Source organism: Oncorhynchus kisutch, linkage group LG6 (genome assembly GCF_002021735.2).
Source record: "Oncorhynchus kisutch isolate 150728-3 linkage group LG6, Okis_V2, whole genome shotgun sequence".
Taxonomy (NCBI): Eukaryota; Metazoa; Chordata; class Actinopteri; order Salmoniformes; family Salmonidae; genus Oncorhynchus; species Oncorhynchus kisutch.
This window is the reverse complement of record NC_034179.2, coordinates 28,058,159-28,080,562: the sequence shown is the minus strand read 5'-3', so window position 1 is coordinate 28,080,562 and position 22,404 is coordinate 28,058,159. Positions and strand designations below refer to the sequence as shown.

Genomic DNA, 22,404 nt, shown 5'->3' with positions numbered 1-22,404 from the left:
GCTACATTTTCAGATATTATACGTGTCAGAAAGTCATTTTCATTGCAAGTTAAACTGTACTTTTAGCTAGCTAGCTAACGTTAGCTGGCTGGTTCACTGGCTGGTTCACTTCACTATTATACAAATAATGTTACTACACAGATCATACACGTAACGTGTATGATCTGTGTAGTAACATTATTTGTATCTCAGAGCCATTTGCATTGCTAGTTATAGCCTAATGTTAGCTAGCTAATATTGAACCTAGTTGGTTAGTTTTAGCTACCAGCAGATTCATGTAGGGTAGTAACATTATGAGTTGGGATTATGGTTCATTGTTAAGATAGCTACATTTATAAACAAAAAAGACTCCACTATGCAAGTAACCGTTTCACTGTACCATTTACACCTTCTGTATCCTGTGAATGTTACAAATAAACATGATTTTATTTGATACAGTGTGCGTTTACCAGAGACGGTAATGTGAAGAACAACATGACCTGCACCAAAGTCAAATTATTATACAACGTTAGGCCAATGAGACAGTGTCCAAGTTCTGAAATTCTCCAGTAGAATGCCCCGCTTTTATTTCACACTCAAAACCATAAGGTATTTTCTGTAATAAGCTCGCAATTAACTTGTAAATAATGACCTTGTTGTGAGTTTATTTTCCTGTAATAATGAATACAAATGAGCTAAAGTTAAGACATTGTCAGCTCTATGATATGGACATTATTATTTTTTGAACAAGATAGAAACATTGTTTAGAAAGTTGCTTTTAGGTGCCTGGTTTGCTAGATTGACATATACTAAATTCATTTTTAAAAGGATGGGTTTATTGGTGTTAAAATACCAGTTATGCTATTTTACATTTTTGTGTTACATTTTATTTTACGTTTTTGTGTTTATACTTTTTCATAATGACAAGTTTGATATCGGACCACAATAGAATGTTGGGCACCCGAGTTGCGTAGCGGTCTAAGGCACTGCATCTCAGTGCAAGAAGCGTCACTACAGTCCCTGGTTTGAATCCAGGCTGAATCACATCCAACCGTTATTGGGAGTCCCATAGGGTGGCGCACAATTGGCCCGGCATCGTCTGGGTTTGGCCATGGTATGCCATCATTGTAAATAACATTTTGTTCTTAACTGACTTGACTAAAAATGAATGATGTCACTTCGACAACTGTCTACAGACATAGCATAAACCAGCCTTTAGTCTTGAAATCTTTGGTTGTTTAGTACACTACCATACTCACTATGTTTAGCACATGGCCTCACATGTGAATCCTTAAAGCGATGGGTAGGGCGAAGGCTTAAGGTGTGAACAATCGTGAATGGGTGTAGAGAAAGAAGAGCTCTCCAGTATGTGTACCAAAACATTAATGGGCCCTTTTCTCAAAAGTGGGGTTACAAGTTTATCAACTTTCAAAGCAGAATTACTTTCCCCATTGTTCCTCAACTGTAGTGTATGATATACCATTTTCTAGCTCACTACTTTTTTCCAATGTAAAAAACACTTTCAAATTTTGCTACATAAGACCAAATTGAGCCGGTCAGTCACACATCTTCTATTTAAAATGACCTACAGTGTTATGGAAGAGTCATCAAACTCCCATAGGGTGACATTAGATCTGTTGTAAGTACGCTGCCATATTATACCATATGTAGACATTCCTCCCACACACACACAAACATATGGTGAGGGGTATTGTGTTCACGCTGTCTGTTCTGCATCTTCCTCACCCTGAGCCTGCGTTCATAGGCCGTATAGTTCCCTTTAGCCTGGTCTCTTCTCTGCCTCCACTCGATGACGCTATGAGCATGCTCGCCCGGCAGGGTGATGTTACACTTGCCCACCGTGGGGTTGACCACGCCCGCCGAGATGTGGGGTTCTGTGTTCAGGGTCACCTCCATGCCACTGGCGAACGTCACCCACAGAGAGCCGTCCGAACTCACACGGTACGTGTTCTGAGCATGCTCTGTGTGAGGCCATGGGACAAAGAGAGAGAGAGAGAGAGTAACAGAGAATTAGTGAGTGTGCGAGAGAGAGTAAACTCATTCAGTATTACAACAGGGACAACTCATATTGTGACAGAAGACGGGTTCAACTGACTACATACCGTACATGGCAGTTATAGCAGTCAGGGCATCCAGTAATACCATTGTCATCTCTTCAATAAAATGCATGAATTATATTCTTCACAGCTCTCATTGTAGAGATAACAGAATGGTATATTATTGCATGTGCCATGTGACATTTCATCGGTATCCCCTTGAGTAACTAATGAGACACTGGCTCCGTAGGCATCTATGTGAGAACAGAGGTGTGACTTTGTGAAAGGAGACTTCTTCTCATTTCTTTCCTGTTTACTTCCTCACCAACTCTTTACAACTTTGTCAGACCTGCCATCTCATTGTTATTTTAAGGCTCTATAAAATTGCTGTTGGGCCGTTATTAAAATTGTTCACCTCATAAAGACATGCATGTGAACAATGTGTTGAGGACACCGAAATAACAGATACAGGGAGGAATATATTTGCTTCATCATTGGTAGTGAGCAGACAACATAAAAAGCTACTGCATGATAATGAGAAAAAAAACGAGATGAGAAAATGACGCGAAACCTTACTACTACCTTGGCGTAATGTATAGATAGTGCTGGCAGCAGAGAAGTTTGTGGCTGTGATGAATTTCTCCCGATTTGAAGTGTCTGCTTCCACCCGCACTGATTTCTCCATATTGCCGTGGAAACTGCTGACCTCTCCCGTTGGAAAGGTGACATTGATGAGATGACCATCATAATTATACCTGGTAAAGGAAACTCAGTCAAATAACATCCTACCAATGTCTGAAATGTGGATCTTACATCATTGTGACTTCCTTGTGTAGTAAAATGGTAATATTTCAGTGGATTCGAGAATATTCCTATTCTGAAAGGTGTAGTCCCCCAGCTTCACCACTGGGAGGCAGTATAATGATGCTGCTGGAACAAAGGAGCCAATGAGGTATGACCTCCAAAGGCAGTCTTACCGCAGGACACTGAGGACAGTCTGAGAATGGGTTTTCGGTGGATTTAGGATTTTTCAGAGACACAATAAAGGAGAGGGTTTTACTGCCGATCAAACAAAATTAAGAGGCAGTGAAAAGGATTCTTTGCCCCTGACATCCGAACGGATTTTAAACCCAAAGCGCCCCTGAACAAATCCCTAAAAATGCCTATGCAAACATTTTATATAATCACACTATTCCCAGTTCCCTTTGAGGCTTTGAATTGCCAACAAAAAGAAGACAATTTGTGCAGGCCAGCGTATGGATTTGCCCCAATTACAGAAAAACATAATTTTGGAAATAATCTATTAGAAAATACATGTATATTTCATCTTTTCGGACAATGTAATTTATACACACACACCTTTCAAATTTCACACATTCCCAACTCTGAAAAAACTGCAGCAAAATTCTGCAGCAAAATGTTACTGTATAACGGGAGTGTAGGTGGTGAAGCACTTACAGCTTCACACAGGCAGACAGGAAAAAGAATATGGCTATGATCTGAAGGGTGCTAATAGATGAGATTATCAAGCAGAATGAAATTGACATGAATAGAGAGGAAGGAGCGTGGTGGAAAACTCACTCATATACTGTTGTCCAGGCGTTCTCATTGCTCATGGTTGCCAGGAGACCAGAGTTGCCATGGTAGCTGATCTGCGCCAGGTCATGCGCCAGGGCGGAGACTTTCTTGAGGACGCCCCCGTTGCTGATCGTGAGCCAATAGACCTGACCCCCGGGAACCAGTAGCCAGAGGGGGACACCGTTGGCATCACGGCGCACATGGACCATGGTGCCGTCGCTGGTGACCACGGCGCTCACGTCGCCCTCTCCTGAGTAGGTGAAGTTATAGACGTAGTCTCCGGTGACCAGGCTGCGGGTGTGGAGGTGAGTGCCGTTGACACTGAACAGATAGAGCTCCTGGTCCACCACAGAGGTGATCTCATACATGCTGTTCTGATTGAGCTGGGGCCTGTTGGGGGACAGGGCCCTGATACGGATGTTCCCCAGGTCAGAGATGTACAGAGTCCCGTTAGGGGAAACAGCCAGGGAGGAGGGAGCCTTCAGCTTGGCATCACGGGCATATCCACCATCTCCTGTGGGAACAGGACACTGAAGAAATTAAGCACTTAACTAGCTAAGGTAGAATACATTGAGTCAAATGAGAGTCAATCATAAACAACTATTTATGTATTCATACTTTACTGAATAATAATGTGGTGTTTGACAAGTTGCAATGTCAAATAAAGTTGTTATGAATAATACATCCAGGACAATAAAGTGAGGAGTGTTGTGTGAAAGGGAAATAAACTCGCTGTTCATCCCACCACTCCACTGAGCTATTTCACACGTTAAAGCTTGTTTGTTTTGTCAAGCTAGACTGATGCAACTATAAACATTGGGCGGGTTATAATAGTTCCAAATCATTGCTTCAGAGCATGTCCATCCAGAGAGCCTCTCCGCAGGCCTTTGATAGACTGCTGAATTGAGTCTGAGGCATAATGGCGTGCTCAGTAGGGGACCCACCGGAAAAGCAGTCACAGTTGGGGTCGATCTTGCAGTCACACTCAGTGGGCGCCCCGGCCACCACAGAGATCTCCCCGTTGGTGGTGACCTGCTGGATGCGGTTGATCTTCCTCTCGTCCGTCTCAGCGATGTAGAGCGTGCCCTGGTGGGACACGGTGATGGCCTTGGCTGCCTCCAGGGTGGAGTGGACGGCTGCCTTACTGACCAGGTAGTGGTCAATCCCAGGGACCTGGCAGTGGATGGGCCGGCCCGCCACGATCCTTACCTGGCTGCTCTCTGACACCTGGATCACTATGTTGTTGTCCAGGATGTACAGGGAGTTGTCCATCGGGTTGACAGCCAGGTAGGTGGGCCATTCTAGACGAACCTAAAGCAGGGAAAACACAGTTTAACAAGCATATACACTGAGTGTACAAAAAGTTAGGAACATCTTCAGATTGAGTTGCATCCCCTTTTGCCTTAAGAACTGCCTCAATTCATCTGGGCAAGGACTACAAGGTGTTAAAAGTGTTCCACAGAAATGCTGGCCCATGTTGACTCCAATGCTTCCCGCAGTTGTGTTAAGTTGGCTGGATGCCCTTTGGGTGGTGGACCATTCTTGATACACATGGGAAAGTGTTGAGCTTGAAAAATCCAGCAGCGTTTCAGTTCTTGACACAATCAAACCGGTGCGCCTGGCACCAACTACCATACCCCATTCAAAGGCACTTAAATATTTTGTCTTGCCTATTCACCCTCTGAATGGCACACACAAAATCCATGTCTTAATTGTCTCAAGGTTACAAATCCTTCTTTAACAGTCTCCTCCTGTTCATCTGCACTGATTGAAGTGGATTTAACAGGTGACAACAATAAGTGATCATAGCTTTCACCTGGATTTACCTGGCCAGTATGTCATGGAAAGAGCCGGTGTTCCTAATGTGTTGTACGCTCAGTGTACTTGTCATATTGATGGATGCCACACAGTTTCTCCTGAAACATTTCCTTTCCAGTTGTCCCACTGTCTTTGATTATGCATTATATTGCAATGTTATGTAAATGTAGTAGTAAGAATAGCACATATAGACTGCTTGGACATTGTCTGTCTGTGTCACATATTCAGAAATGTCAAGTGGGCAATTCATAATAGAGAACATTTTGTGAAAGCCTTATAATAGCATGTGACTACTGAGAAAAAAAGCTGTACGTTGTGCTTGTTCTGTACAAGTAGTAATGTCACTGTAAGGTCATTTTTGGATGTGTGCTCACACTGTGTTCCCATAAGACTCAGCTAAGGATACATTTAAAATAAAAAGCTCCATGGTACACTTCACTAATTCTGAGTGGGATACTTAAGGGTGCTGGACAAAGTCCTAATAAAGAAAGCTTCCCATATAATCGCCCCTGTGTTTAATTGGATCATGAAAAACCATTCTTACACCACAAATAATGGGTGGTAAGTGTTCCTGCACAATAGGGGTGAATGATTCAGATTGGTGGAGGATATAATTAGTTGCCATCTCACCTTCAAGCACTCGGAGATGACCTGATGAAGGGGCTGTATGCAAGTCAATTGTCCGTGAATGAAAGGAATCCGTTCAGAAATAATTTGACACTTCTCTACACAGGTAACAGCATAGCGTCCGCACATTGAAATTGGAGGTACGTTTTCCCACTGCAGCCATTGTTTTAAAGCACATCCTAACACGTCTGTCTTGTGAGAGAAGACTGGCAGCTCAGTGTTTGAAAATAACTTCCCACAAAAATAACACAAATTGACAATACATGAACATATTTTTCTCCTGCGTTTTAATAAGCAAAATCAAAGCAATGAGCTCCATTTAAAAAAAACAGTGATATGCTTGCATTTTGTTTGCCTGAAAATCTGGAATGGTGAGAACTGTCACATATATGATAATACGCTATCACTGAACTATTCCATTCTTTAAATTCACTTTATACCCACACAATGCTAATCTGCTTGCAGTGACTCAATACAACTCTCTCCTAATCTTTATAATAAAGTGCCTTATTATTCACTTGAAGGGGTCTCATTTGCTAGGGGATGGGAACCAGAATGGTATGCCTTATTGCACCGTAAAGCCTGGAGTGGTGGATTGGATGGAGTATTGGACTCTCTTTGTTTCTTAGATCTCTCCAGCCTTCTATTGTTTTCAGAATGGCTTGGGGGAGAAACATATTGCTCTGGAGAATGAGACAATGTTTCTCTTCCAGTGTGATACAACAATGAAATAACCTTAATTTTCCTCCTGCACAGCTTTGGTCCAAGCTGGGGACACAGTTTAAATTGATTGTCAAATGCAATAAGAATATGTTTGTGGGGCTGTGCATGCTAAGAGGCCTTAAGCCTTGCATAACCCCGAAAACATGCAAGGAGAATTCTGGAGAAAGGGAAATACCACTGCCAAACATATATGTAAACTACAGTATCAACCACAATTTCAAAATGGCCAACACACATTACTGTGATTAGAGGCCTTGGCCTGAAAGTTTGGACATTTAATTCCATCACAGTGGAACATCAGACTTTGCATGTAAGATACGCGAGGAGGAGAGGGAGACAGCCAGCTCACAAATGAGCATCTTGAGGATGAAGTTGCTTGGAATAATTTCACTGCATAATACATCAGCGTAAAAGGCATTCAGAAAACCAACAAAATGAAAGCCAGGAACACAAAGCCTGAAATATGGACAGTAAAAGAAAATCTTTCATGCAAGATATTATCTGAATTGCAAACATTTAATTTAATGCTTCATCCTGCTGCTTCTCATATGACTGAGCAGTTGACAAATGTCTATGGGAATAATAGGCAGTGTCAATGACTGGCTTATTGTGATGCAAAATAGGGTATACAGTATCCTCCTATATGAAGGTTTAATTGACACGTTATATACAGTATGCAAAGTCCCTGTAGCCTCTCTACAGCATCAGCCGCAGAAAATGCAAATGCTCTGGAGAAAACCCACACCCATAATGATGTTATATAGTTATGTATCTTTTCATGAGCACTTTGATGGGTTCATCAGCACGTGATCCAGTCCAGTGATGCGCATGGATAATCTTTCTAAAGAAGCAAATCTGTGCATAAGAGGGGAATTGCACGCTTCTTATGTGATAAGCCCTTATGGGGGCACAGCAGTTCATTTCCTGTTGCCTATTCAGAGCTGTGAGACCCACTCAGATGCGGGTCAATGTGCTGTGTTGCTGTGAAGAAGAGAGAAGGGGAGAGAGATGTTGAGAGAAAGAGCAGAGCGAGATAGAGAAAAGGGGGGAAAGAGATAGAAGGAGGACAGAGAGGAAGGGAGAGGGGTAGAAAGAGAGAGGGATAAAGAGAGAGGTAAAGCAAGAGAGAGTCTGTAGAGAGTGACTTTAATGCAGTGGTCCCAAAACTGTGGTGAGCCAAGATCACTGAGTCAAAATGAAGGGCTGAGATAAAAAAAAAAAAAAAACATTACTTAAAAAGCCTATGCAAAACAGTTTGCAGCAATGAGGTGTGTAGTAGGCTATATGCCCAATACATTTATCACTGCATATTGGCTATGCTTGAATTGCCTTGCCAATGTTGTTCTTCTCAGACCATTTTAAAATGATATTTCAAAACATGAGGTATATAATCAAACTGGTAATAGATCACCACTTGTATTAATTGTGAGCATAAATCTACAGTTGAAGTCAGATGTTTACATACACTTAGGTTGGAGTTATTAAAACTTGTTTTTCAACCACTCTACAAATTTCTTGTTAGCAAACTATAGTTTTGGCAAGTCGGTTAGGACATCTACAGTCGTGGCCAAAAGTTTTGAGAATGACACAAATATTAATTTTCACAGTCTGCTGCCTCAGTTTGTATGATGGCAATTTGCATATACTACAGAATGTTATAAAGAGGGATCAGATGAATTGCAATTAATTGCAAAGTCCCTATTTGCCATGCAAATGAACTGAATCCCCCAAAAACATTTCCACTGCATTTCAGTGATTCTCTCATTAACACAGGTGTGAGTGTTGACGAGGACAAGGCTGGAGATCACTCTGTCATGCTGTTTGAGTTCAAATAACAGACTGGAAGCTTCAAAATGAGGGTGGTGCTTGGAATCATTGTTACCTGTAAGGAAACACGTGTCGTCATCATTGCTTTGCACAAAAAGGGCTTCACAGACAAGGATATTGCTGCAAGTAAGATTGAACCAACCATTTATTGGATCATCAAGAACTTCAAGGAGAGCAGTTCAATCGTTGTGAAGAAGGCTTCAGGGCGCCCAAGAAAGTCCAGCAAGCGCCAGGACCGTCTCCTAAAGTTGATTCAGCTGCGGGATCGGGGCACCACCAGTACAGAGCTTGCTCAGGAATGGCAGCAGGCAGGTGTGAGTGCATCTGCACACACAGTGAGGCGAAGACTTTTGGAAGATGGCCTGGTGTCAAGAGTGGCAGCAAAGAAGGCACTTCTCCCCAGGAAAAACATCAGGGACAGACTGATATTCTGCAAAAGGTCCAGGGATTGGACTGCTGAGGACTGGGGTAAAGTTCTTTTCTCTGATGAATCCCCTTTCCGATTGTTTGGGGCATCCGGAAAAAAAGCTTGCCTGGAGAAGACATGGTGAGCGATACCATCAGTCCTGTGTCATGCCAACAGTAAAGCATCCTGAGACCATTCATGTGTGGGGTTGCTTCTCAGCCAAGGGAAGTGGGCTCACTCACAATTTTGCCTAAGAACACAGCCATGAATAAAGAATGGTACCAACACATCCTCCGAGAGCAACTTCTTCCAACCATCCAGGAACAGTTTGGTGATGAACATTGCCTTTTCCAGCATGATGGAGCAACTTGCCATAAGGCAAAAGTGATAACTAAGTGGCTCGGGGAACAAAACATTGATATTTTGGGTCCATGGCCAGGAAACTCCCCAGACCTTAATCCCATTCAGAACTTGTGGTCAATCCTCAAGGAGGCGGGTGGACAAACAAAAACCCACAAATTCTGACAAACTCCAAGCATTGATTATGCAAGAATGGGCTGCCATCAGTCAGGGTGTGGCCCAGAAGTTAATTGACAGCATGCCCGGGCGGATTGCAGAGCTCTTGAAAAAATATTGACTCTTTGCATCAACTTCATGTAATTGTCAATAAAAGCCTTTGACACGTATGAAACGCTTGTAATTATACTTCAGTGTTCTATAGTAACATCTGACAAAAATATTTAAAGACTCTGAAGCAGCAAACTTTGTGAAAATTTATATTTGTGTCATTCTCAAACGTTTGACCAAGACTGTACTTTGTGCATGACACAAGCAATTTTTCCAACAATTGTTTACAGATTATTTCACTTATTTCACTGTATCACAATTCCAATGGGTCAGAAGTTTACATACACTAGATTGACTGTGCCTTTAAACAGCTTGGAAAATTCTAGAAAATTATGTCATGGCTTTAGAAGCTTCTGATATGCTAATTGACATAATTTGAGTCAATTGGAAGTGTACCTGTGGATGTACTTCAAGGACTACCTTCAAACTCAGTGCCTCTTTGCTTGAAATAATGGGAAAATCAAAAGAAATCAGCCAAGACCTCATAAAAAAATGGTAGACCTCCACAAGTCTAGTTCATCCTTGGGAGCAATTTCCAAATGCCTGAAGGTACCACATTCATTTGTACAAACAATAGTACGCAAGTATAAACACCATTGGACCACGCAGCCGTCATACCGTTCTGTCTCCTAGAGATGAACGTACTTAGGTGCGAAAAGTGCAAATCAATCCCAGAACAACAGCAAAGAACCTTGTGAAGATGCTGGTGGAAACAGGTACAAAAGTGTCTATATCCACAGTAAAATGAGTCCTATATCGACATAACCTGAAGGCCACTCAGCAATTAAGAAGCCTCTGCTCCAAAACCGCCATAAAAAAGCCAGACTACGGATCACAACTGCACATGGGACAAAGATCATACTTTTTGGAGAAATGTCCTCTGGTCTGATGAAACAAAATAGAACTGTTTGGCCGTAATGACCATCGTTATGTTTGGAGGAAAAAGGGGGAGGCCTGCAACCCGAAGAACACCATCCCAACCGTGAAGCACGGGGGTGGCAGCATCATGTTGTGGGGGTGCTTTGCTGCAGGAGGGACTGGTGCACTTCACAAAATAGATGGCATCATGAGGCAGGAAAATTATGTGGATATATTGAAGCAACATCTCAAGACATCAGTCAGGAAGTTAAAGCTTGGTCGCAAATGGGTCTTCCAAATGGACAATGACACCAAGCATATTTCCAAGAGTTGAAAAAATGGCTTAAGGACAACAAAGTCAAGGTATTGGAGTGGCAATCACAAAGCCCTGACCTCAATCCCATAGAATTGTGGGAAGAACTGAAAAAGCATATGCGAGCAAGGAGGGCTATAAACCTGACTCAGTTACACCAGCTCTGTCAGGAGGAATGGGCCAAAATTCACCCAACTTATTGTGAGAAGCTTGTGGAAGGCTACAATTTAAAGGCAATGCTACCAAATACTAATTGAGTGTATGTAAACTTCTGAGCCACTGGGAATGTGATGAAAGAAGGAATTTTTAATAGGATTAAATGTCAGGAATGCTAAAAACTGAGTTTAAATGTATTTGGCTAAGGTGTATGTAAACTTCCAACTTCAACTGTAAATAACATGCCTTCTTTATTTTACTGGACTGATTGTCCTACATCTGATGTTCAGTCTCGTCCTCCACCGTCGTACCGTCCCTCAGCTAAGATTGACCTAAAAGGGGACACCGTCTTCGAGCTGATGGCGAACCGAGTCACCAAGTAGGTGTACTTTCAGCCTGCAATTCTGGGCATTCCCTCAAGCATCCCATTGGTTCCTCTATGAATGCCCCCGCCTCGAGCACTACATGTTTGTGACACTTTTGAATGTGGGTCAAAAGGGAAATAAACGTATAATCTGAGCTATTTTGTCCCCGCCTACTGGAGTCCTCCTTGCTAGCTAGCGGGAGCGGCACTGGTAGACAGTGTCATTCGCTTCTGCCTGCTGAACACCTGCCCTCACCGTCGTTAACAGAACTGTGGGAAAACAGTGCAAGGCTTTATCATTGTTTCTTTTATAGAAATGTTTTCCGATCGACTAGGAATGCCCTGGAGATCGACCACTAGTCCCTTTGGTGACCCCTGCTGTAGGGCATATCTCTGCAGCCCTCTCTGAAGGTTAGACAGCCTCAGCATTTGTACAACTTTTGGTGAGAACTTAATAAAGATCAGTGTGTGAATTACAGGGGAGCCAGGGGGGTGCTCAGCTTCCCTGAATTAGACTTTGGGGGGAGTCTCTAAATAATGCTAATTGAACCATTCTCCTATTTGTTTAAAATGCAGTGGTAAATAAACAAACATCTCTGTCATGGTTTAAACAATTTATTTGTATGTGGTAGTGCTGTCCACTCCAGGCAGATCACCTGTGTTACAAGTCAGTATTCAACGTCCATCCATGTCTGAGGACATTGGGAGATGACGTGGAAACTGACCACTACGGGGAACAGTGAGCGTTGTTACCTTCAAGTAGGTTTAGTTTTTTTTGGAAAACTCCAAGCAGACTGTGATGTTCCTTTTACTGAGGAGTGGCTTCCGTCTGGGCACGTTACCATAAAGGCCTGATTGGTGAAGTGCTGCAGAGATGGTTGTCCTTCTGGAAGGTGGTTGTCCCATCTCCACAGAGGCACTCTGGAACTCTGTCTGAATGACCATATCGGTTCTTGGTCACCTCCCTGACCAAGGCCCTTCTCCTCCAATTAAATAGTTTATTGAACCTTTATTTAACTAGGCAAGTCCGTTAAGAACAAGTTCTTATTTACAATGACTGCCGAACCCGGCCAAACCCCAACGACGCTGGGCACCGCCCTATGGCACTCCCAATCACGACCAGTTGTGATACAGCCTGGAATCGAACCAGAGTCTGTAGTAACGCCTCTAGCACTGAGATGCAGTGCCTTAGACCGCTGCGCCACTTGGGAGCCGGATTGCTCAGCTTGGCTGGGTGGTCAGCTCTAGGAAGAGTCTTGGTGGTTCCAAACTTCTCCCATTTAAAATTATGATGGATGCCAATGTGTGCTTGGGGACCATCAATGCTGCAGAAAGTGTTGGTACCCGTCCCCAGATCTGTGCATTGATGCAATCTTGTCTCGGAGCTCTACAGAGAATTCGTTCGACCTCATGGCTTGGTTTTTGCTCTGACATCCACTGTCAAGGGACCGTATATAGACAGGTGTGTGCTTTTCCAAATCATGTCCAATCAATTGAATTCACCACAGGTGGACTCCAATCAAGTTGTAAAAACAGCAGAAGGATGATCAATGGAAACAGGATGCACCTGAGCTCAATTTCGAGTCTCATAGCAAAGGGTCTGAATACTTATGCAAATAAGGTATTTCTGTTGTTTATTTTTAAGATATTTGAAAACATTTCTAAAAACCTCTTTTCGCTTTGTCATTATGGAGTATTGTGTGTAGATTTATTAGGATTTTAAAAAATGTAATCCATTAATGTAACAAAATGTGGAAAAAGTCAAGGGGTCTGAATATTTCCTGAATGCACTGTACATGCAGTTTGGATGCTGGAATTATTTTGGAGTGGACAAACATGCAGAGGAAGCATACTTTTTAAAGTGATTTGTTAGACAATCAGATTAAAATATCATGACTGGTTGTGTTCATGCCACATTAAAAGGTAATGAATTTTGACCTTTATTATAGGCCCGCTAAAAATATTCTGTGCACATGCCGACCCCTTGAATGTCATGGTGTAGCCTAATTTGCACTCTGATAAAGATGGTTTCCTATGGCAAGGTCTGAGGGCTGAGAATAATTGCTCTCTGAGTCAGGGTGCATCCCATGCCCTGTCTGGGCCTCAGTTGCTCATGAGAGCAGGGACAGGAGCAAGAATAAAACTCTCCATTGAGAGGGAGCATTCAGCCGCTAAGGCCAGTTAATCATGGCGGGAACGTCTCAAAGGAAATTTCATTCTCGATATCAGGCCTCTCCATTTTTATAGGTCAGATAGATAAAAGATCTGTCTTTACTTGTTTATTTTTTTTCTCTTGGACATTATTGTCTAATTGCTCATCGCTAATATCAGTTTTAATGCTTTGCTACATTACTTATTGATGACTTAACTGTGCTACTTATATATGACTGTGTATAGATTAAAAGGGAATCGTTGCATGATAAGATCCTTGGAACCAGAAGATGATATCAATCATAGATAAGGGGTAAATAATTGCTTTTGAAATACTTTTCTGTCCATTCAGTCTGCCAGTACTGCCCTATGTACATGCAAGGCTTGGGATACCATACATTCCTAGCTCACTGTGTGTGTGAGTGTGTGTGTGTGTGTGTGTGTCTTCTAGTCATCTTACCTGTGAAATATCCATGCGGGCGTCACAACTTAATGGCTGAGTGGAAGTCAGGCTATTGGAACCAATGACAGTTGATATCATTCCTTTTCCATTGATCTTGCGAATCATGGTTCCATCAACAAAGTAGACTAATCCTTGCTTGTCCACTGCAATCCCTGTTGAAGGGGAAGGAGAGACAATGCATGAGCGCACAGCTCAGTATCAAAGAAACAGCAGTAACACTTTGTTGTCATAGATGTGATTATTCTGACAATATTATAAGCTTGACATTACATGTGATGACACTTTATGACAACATTCACCAGACTTTGACATTATGGAAGAGACCAGTCTTGTGATAAAGGCTGTTTCTAACAATCAAATAGGCATATTATTACTGAACTACCTTCAAAGGGAGAGAATGAAATGCTGTATGTCATCTTTATACACCCATTCATTCCTTATTGGACAATATGCCTATACTGTAGCCTACAGTAGACAACAGTGAGTCTGAATCATGTTTGTTCAAAAAGAGTGAATTATGAACTAAAATCCTTCAAAGAACAGCGGGACCAAGATGGTATTGAAACAGAGCTCCCATTAAGGAGTAACAGATTGCAACAGCAGTCTATTCGCTCTCTCATCACATTGTTATGGTGAACAGCCTGGCTCCATGGTGGAGTGAGTGACTACTTTTATCCCTGTCATCAGTCCCCTTTCCCCACAGAGATGTGTGCTGCATGATAATAATAGCCAATTAATTTAATCAAGTGTCTGGGTATTATTTGATGAGATTTGCAATGCAAGTTGGGAGTCTTTAGAGCTCACAAAGCAATGCAGATTCCAGATCACATGCTGCTGGCTGCCGCATTCCTCCAACACTCTCCAATCCCAATGAATGAGGCAGCTTTAATCGTCTTAGAGGAGCTTACATCCTTAAAACCAATTCTGAAATTTAAGTTTGAAAAGGTTCAAGGCAACAATTTGGCTAGTTGCAGCATGCATTGAGGAGCATCCTCTGTAATTGTGTTAATTGAAAAATATGACAAAATAGTCAACACAACAGAGTCCCTTCTCTGCAAAAAATAATATATGGTCAAAGTAAAATGTTAATAAAAAAGTATACTCTTTTGAGGTTTCAAAGGGTGTTGTGAATTTGGTAAAAGACCAAAGCCATATTATGGCAAGAACAGCTCAAATAAGTAAAGAGAAAAGACAGTCCATCATTACTTTAAGGCATGAAGGTCAGTCAATCCAGAAAGTTTCTTCAAGTGCAGTCGCAAATACTGCCACAGAAAAGGAAGACCCAGAGTTACCTCTGCTGCAGAGGATAAGTTCATTAGAGTTACCAGCCTCAGAAATTGCAGCCCAAATAAATGCTTCACAGAGTTCAAGTAACAGACACATCTCAACATCAACTGTTCAGAGAAGACTGCTTGAATCAGGCCTTCATGGTCGAATTGCTGCAAAGAAACCACTACTAAAGGAAACCAATAATAAGAAGAGACTTGCTTGGGCCAAGAAACATGAGCAATGGACATTAGACCGGTGTAAATCTGTACTTTGGTCTGATGAGTCCAAATTGGAGATTTTTGGTTCCAACTGCCGTGTCTTTGTGAAACACAGAGTAGGACAACGGATGATCTCCACATGTGTGGTTCCCACCGTGAAGCATGGAGGAGGAGGTGTGATGGTGCTTTGCTGGTGAAACTGTCTGTGATTTATGTATAATTCAAGACACACTTTACCAGCATGGCTACCAAAGCATTCTGCAGCAATACGCCATCCCATCTGGTTTGAGCTTAGTGGGACTATCATTTGTTTTTCAACAGGACAACGAACCCAACACACCTCCACGCTGTGTAAGGGCTATTTGACCAGAAGGAGTGATGGAGTGCTGCATCAGATGACCTGGCCCCCACATTTTTTTATTTTTATTTATTTAACGAGGCAAGTCAGTTAAGAACAAATTCTTATTTACAATGACGGCCTACCCCGGCCAAAACAATCACCCGACCTCAACCCAATTGAGATGATTTGGGATGAGTTGGACCACCGAGTGACAGAAAAGCAGCCAACAAGTGCTCAGCATATGTGGAACTCCTTCAAGACTGTTGGAAAAACACTCCTCATGAAGCTGGTTGAGAGAATGTTGTGAGTGTGCAAAGCGGTCATCTAGGCAAAGGGTGGCTACTTCTAATAATATAACATATACAGTGCCTTGCGAAAGTATTCGGCCCCCTTGAACTTTGCGACCTTTTGCCACATTTCAGGCTTCAAACATAAAGATATAAAACTGTATTTTTTTTGTGAAGAATCAACAACAAGTGGGACACAATCATGAAGTGGAACGACATTTATTGGATATTTCAAACCTTTTTAACAAATCAAAAACTGAAAAATTGGGCGTGCAAAATTATTCACCCCCCTTAAGTTAATACTTTGTAGCGCCACCTTTTGCTGCGATTACAGCTGTAAGTCGCTTGGGGTATGTCTCTATCAGTTTTGCACATCGAGAGACTGAAATTATTTCCCATTCCTCCTTGCAAAACAGCTCGAGCTCAGTGAGGTTGGATGGAGAGCATTTGTGAACAGCAGTTTTCAGTTCTTTCCACAGATTCTCGATTGGATTCAGGTCTGGACTTTGACTTGGCCATTCTAACACCTGGATATGTTTATTTTTTGAACCATTCCATTGTAGATTTTGCTTTATGTTTTGGATCATTGTCTTGTTGGAAGACAAATCTCCGTCCCAGTCTCAGGTCTTTTGCAGACTCCATCAGGTTTTCTTCCAGAATGGTCCTGTATTTGGCTCCATCCATCTTCCCATCAATTTTAACCATCTTCCCTGTCCCTGCTGAAGAAAAGCAGGCCCAAACCATGATGCTGCCACCACCATGTTTGACAGTGGGGATGGTGTGTTCACGGTGATGAGCTGTGTTGCTTTTACGCCAAACATAACGTTTTGCATTGTTGTCAAAAAGTTCAATTTTGGTTTCATCTGACCAGAGCACCTTCTTCCACATGTTTGGTGTGTCTCCCAGGTGGCTTGTGGCAAACTTTAAACAACACTTTTTATGGATCTCTTTAAGAAATGGCTTTCTTCTTGCCACTCTTCCATAAAGGCCAGATTTGTGCAATATACGACTGATTGTTGTCCTATGGACAGAGTCTCCCACCTCAGCTGTAGATCTCTGCAGTTCATCCAGAGTGATCATGGGCCTCTTGGCCGCATCTCTGATCAGTCTTCTCCTTGTATGAGCTGAAGGTTTAGAGGGACGGCCAGGTCTTGGTAGATTTGCAGTGGTCTGATACTCCTTCCATTTCAATATTATCGCTTGCACAGTGCTCCTTGGGATGTTTAAAGCTTGGGAAATCTTTTTGTATCCAAATCCGGCTTTAAACTTCTTCACAAGAGTATCTCGGACCTGCCTGGTGTGTTCCTTGTTCTTCATGATGCTCTCTGCGCTTTTAATGGACCTCTGAGACTATCACAGTGCAGGTGCATTTATACGGAGACTTGATTACACACAGGTGGATTGTATTTATCATCATTAGTCATTTAGGTCAACATGGGATCATTCAGAGATCCTCACTGAACTTCTGGAGAGAGTTTGCTGCACTGAAAGTAAAGGGGCTGAATAATTTTGCACGCCCAATTTTTCAGTTTTTGATTTGTTAAAAAAGTTTGAAATATCCAATAAATGTCGTTCCACTTCATGATTGTGTTCCACTTGTTGTTGATTCTTCACAAAAAAATACAGTTTTATATCTTTATGTTTGAAGCCTGAAATGTGGCAAAAGGTCGCAAAGTTCAAGGGGGCCGAATATTTTCGCAAGGCACTGTATTTTGATTTGTTTAAAAAAAAAATTGGTCACTCCATGATTCCATATGTGTTATTTCATAGTTTTAATTCGAAAAAGCCTTGAATAAGTAGGTGTCTCCACACTTTTGACTGGTACTGTATGTGTAGGTTTTCAACTAAGACCGTCAATGTAGGCTTGGGAGCTGAAATGAACAGCTGTGACATACAACAGCCAAATACCTAGTCAGTTGTACAACTGAATGCATTCAACTGAAATGTGTCTTACACATTTAACCCAACTTCTCTAAATCAGAGAGGTGCAGGGAGCTGCTGTAATTTACATCTACATCTGTGGTGTCCAGGGAACAGTGGGTTAACTGCATTGCTTGGGGGTAGAATAACAGATTTTTCCTTGTCACCTCAGGGATTTGATCCAACAACCTTTCAGTTGCTGGCCCAATGCTCTAACCACTAGGATACCTGCCACCCCTACAATGGTTGTGCATTTCATGTCTATCAGGAATACACAATTATGAGGTACAGCACAGTAAATGGATTGCCTTGGCATGGAGAGCCTATAGAATGGACTTCTTTACTATGTTCGTGTGAACAACCTGACAAAACAATTCTGCCATCAATCCTTGTACCACTCAAGATCAGGTTGAGATATCCGGTTTGGGTCAGGCACTTAGTAAGCCTGGTGGGTAGAACGACACATTCTTACCTGGTCATATCAGGGATTCAATCCAGCAACATTTCGGTTACTGGCCCAACAGTCTAACCACTAGGCTACCTGCCCCCCTACCACCCAAGGTCAGGTTGAGATATCCTGTTTGAGTCAGGCACTTAGTAAGCCTGGTGGGCCAAAGGGCATTGTGTTGGCTGCTTCTCTGAGAATGGGACTAGCCTTGAACCTATTGGTTTTGTGTCCAGGTCCACACAGTGTTTACATCAGGGCTGGCCAGCCAACTCCTCCAGGGGCGCTGTCTGTCTGCTGCCAGTTATCTCTCATTTAGACTCTGGTCAGGGCCTGAGAAACCAGGTGATTGGACTCACTCCTCTGACCAATCAATGATGAAACCAACAAATTAAAAGTCATTTCTTTCAACAGTGAAATAAGATGAAACTGAAATCCTACAGATGCTGTGTGTGTTTAGGCTTTCCTGGAAAATGTTAACAATCTATTTCAGCAGTCTGAACAAACTCCACAGTTGACAACATTGTATCCTCAAATTTAAGGGCTCATTCTGTTTAAGACACAGAGATACTGCAGATGATATTTTTAACTGATTGCCAGACATGTTTCCATGAATAATAGAACTCTAAATGCATAATTTAAGAATCCATATATTTCAACCAAAATACTCATGTTCGAACAACATTAGCTTCAATACTACTTGTATAGAGACATACTGTACCTCATCATTGAGCTTAATTGCATGACATATCACCCTCATCATCTAGTTAATTATGCATGATGTGGTCCCGTCATACCCTTCATAGTGTACCAAATAACAGGTTGTCACTAGTTAACACAGCCACAAAGTCAAAATTATGGCTAAACCCTGCCCATTTCAACAATTTCACTTCTTAACATTGGATTTTAAACCTAACCTTAACCACATTGGTAACCTTATGCCTAACCACAACCTTAAATTAATACCCAAAATATAATCTGACTTTAAAGCTGTGTCATCTAGCAGAAACCCAAATAACAGAGAGCGTACCGAAATAGAGAGCAGAGCAGAAACCCCCATTGTACATTTGAACTCATCTTAGTTTTATCTAATTAAAATTCCAAAATACAAAACAGCTTAATGTAAATGCAAGTATCTGTGACCTTGGGGGTGAAGCTGTTAATACGCTGGGCAACATGTTTACTTCAAATACAACTTTATTTGTCACATGTGCTGAATACAACGGGTGTAGTCTTTATTGTGAAATGCTTGCTTACGAGCTCTTCCCAACTATGCAGAGTTTTAAAATGAAAAATAGTAACACGAGTAACACAAAATACACAAGAATGGAGCTATATACATGGAGTACCAGTACATGATCAATGTGCAGCTATATACAGTGAGTACTAGTACCAGATCAATGTGCAGGGGTACAAGGTAGTTGAGGTAGATATTTACATAAAGGCAGGGTAAAGTGAATAGGTATCAGGATAGATAAGAGTAGAATAAAAAACAGAGTAGCAGCAGCATATGAGGAGTGTAAAAGTGTGTGTGTATGTGTGTGTGAGTGTATGTGTGTTCGTTTGTATGTAATGCATGAGAATGTGTGTGGGTATTGTGTGAGAGTGTCAGTGTAGTGTGAGTGTGTATGTACAGTGCCATCAGAAAGTATTCACAACCCTTGAATTTTTCCACATTTTGTTGTGTTACAGTCTGAATTTAAGATTTGGTGTCACTGGCCGACACACAATACCCCATAATGTCAAATTTGGAATTACGTTTTTTTTCTTCGAAATCTTTACAAATTAATTAAAAATGAAATGCTGAATTGTCTTGAGTCAATAAGTATTCAACCCCTTTGTTATGGCAAGCCTAAATAAGTTCAGGAGAGGAAGGATACTGCACAGGGATTTCACCATGAGGCCAACAGTGACTTTAAAACAGCTACAGAGTTGAATGGTTGTGATAGGAGAAAACAACATTGTAGTTACTCCACAGTACTAACCTAATTGACAGAGTGAAAAGAAGGAAGCCTGTACAGAATACAAATATTCCAAAACATGCACCCTGTTGGTAACAAGGCACTAAAGTAATACTGCAGAACATGTGGAAAGATAATACCCTTTTGTCCTAAATACAAGTGTTTAGGGCAAATCTAAAATAATCACTGAGTACCACTCTCCAAATGTTCAAGCATAGTGGTGGCTGCATCATGCTATGTGTATGCTTGTAATCGTTAAGGACTGGGGAGTTTTTCAGGATAGAAAATAAATATAATGGAGCTAAGCACAGGCAAAATCCTAGAGGAAAACCTGGTTGTCGGCTTTCTACTAGACACTGGGAAATTAATTCACATTTCAGCAGGACAATAACCTAACACAAATCTACACTGGAGTTGCTTAACAAGACAGTGAATGTTCCTGAGTGACCAAGTTACAGTTCTGACTTAAATCTACTTAAAAATCTATGGCAATACCTGGAAATGGGTGTCTAGCAATGATCAACAAACAATATGAAAGAGTTTGAAGAATTTTGAAAATAATAATGGGCAAATGCTGCACAATCCAGGTGTGGGAAGCTCTTAGCGACGTACCCAGAAAGACTTAAAAGCGCTTCTACAAAGTATTGACCCAGGGGTGTGAAAACTTATGTAAATTAGATATTTAAATATTTAATTTTCAATACATTAGTAAAAATGTACAAACACATGTTTCACTTTGTCATTATGGGGTATTGTGTGGAGATGGGTGAGTAAAAATATATATTTAATCAATTTTGAATTCAGGCTGTAACACAACACAATGTGGAGTAAGTCAAGGGGTATGAATAATTTCAGAAGGCACTATTTAGCCTCGTGAGTGTGCATAGAGTCAGTGCAAGATAGGGTAAGTGCAGATAGAGTTTGGTAACCATTTAATTAACTATTTAGGAGTCTTATGGCTATTTAGCAGTCTTATTGCTTGGGGGCAGAAGCTGTCTCGGAGCCTGTCGGTCCGATGACTGATGCTCGCTTACTGTTTGCGGACGGTAGCAGAATGAACAGTCTATGGCTTTGATGGCTGGAGACTTTGGCAATTTTTCAGGCCTTCCTCTGACACCGCCTGGTATAACGGTCCTGGATGGCAGGGAGCTCGGCCCCAGTGATGTTCTGTAGTGCTTTGTGGTCAAGGGTGCTGCATTTGCCATACCAAGTGGTGATGCAGCCAGTCAAGATGCTCTCAGTGGTGCAGCTGTAGAACCTTTTGAGGCCATGTTGACTTCAGCTCCATCGATGTGGATGTGGGCATGCTCTCCCCTATTTCTCCTGTAGTCCACGATCAGCTTCTAGGTCTTACTGATGTTGAGGGAGAGATTGTTGTCCTGGAACCACATTGCCAAGTCTCTGACCTCCTCCCTGTAGACTCCCTGTAGACTCCTCCTCCCTGTAGTCTCATCGCCATCAGTGATCGTCAGTAAACTTGATGATGTTGGAGTTGTGCGTGGCCAAGCAGTCGTGGGTGAACAGAGAGTACTGAGACTTTGTCATTTTTTCAAACAATCATCTTTATTTAATATTGATTAATTATTGTAATAATGAGACTAGTCAACCCCACAGTCTTGACTGTTGGGCAGAGTAGCCTAACCTTTACACAAATGCAGAGTTCTTTATATAGCTGACACTAAGAATGCTCAGTCATGGTTGGTCCCACCCCTCCCATGCAGAATAGGGCATCATAAGCAACTCTGAGTACATCATGTCGTTATCTGCACAGGGTTGTTGTCTTAACCCCACCCTGGCTTAGGTTCACCGTTACAAGGATTATTTTGAGACAATGAGGGATTGTTCTACTCCTAAACTATCTCTAGTAAAATACATTCTTGTCAATATAATGCAATCTCTAGTGACCATACGCCCAGATTAGCTGCAGGGAACTAGAGTGGAGACCATAAAAACACAGACACTAGTAGGACAGAAATGTCTTACTATTAGTTAAATATTAATTGTTAACCATTAATAT

At 41.8% G+C, this 22,404-nt stretch overlaps 1 protein-coding gene across 1 annotated transcript in view; it reads right to left on the bottom strand.

Annotated features, from left to right (window-relative positions):
- The window catches only part of LOC109892602 (teneurin-1), a 223,541-nt gene that overhangs the window by 9,697 nt on the left and 191,440 nt on the right, over positions 1-22,404 (bottom strand). The window contains exons 23-27 of the mRNA XM_020485263.2: positions 13,945-14,099; positions 4,559-4,925; positions 3,618-4,128; positions 2,619-2,791; positions 1,726-1,961 (exon numbers count right to left, since the gene is read on the bottom strand). Of these exons, the coding sequence (XP_020340852.1) occupies positions 1,726-1,961; positions 2,619-2,791; positions 3,618-4,128; positions 4,559-4,925; positions 13,945-14,099 (1,442 nt within the window). The remainder of the gene's footprint in view (positions 1-1,725; positions 1,962-2,618; positions 2,792-3,617; positions 4,129-4,558; positions 4,926-13,944; positions 14,100-22,404) is intronic.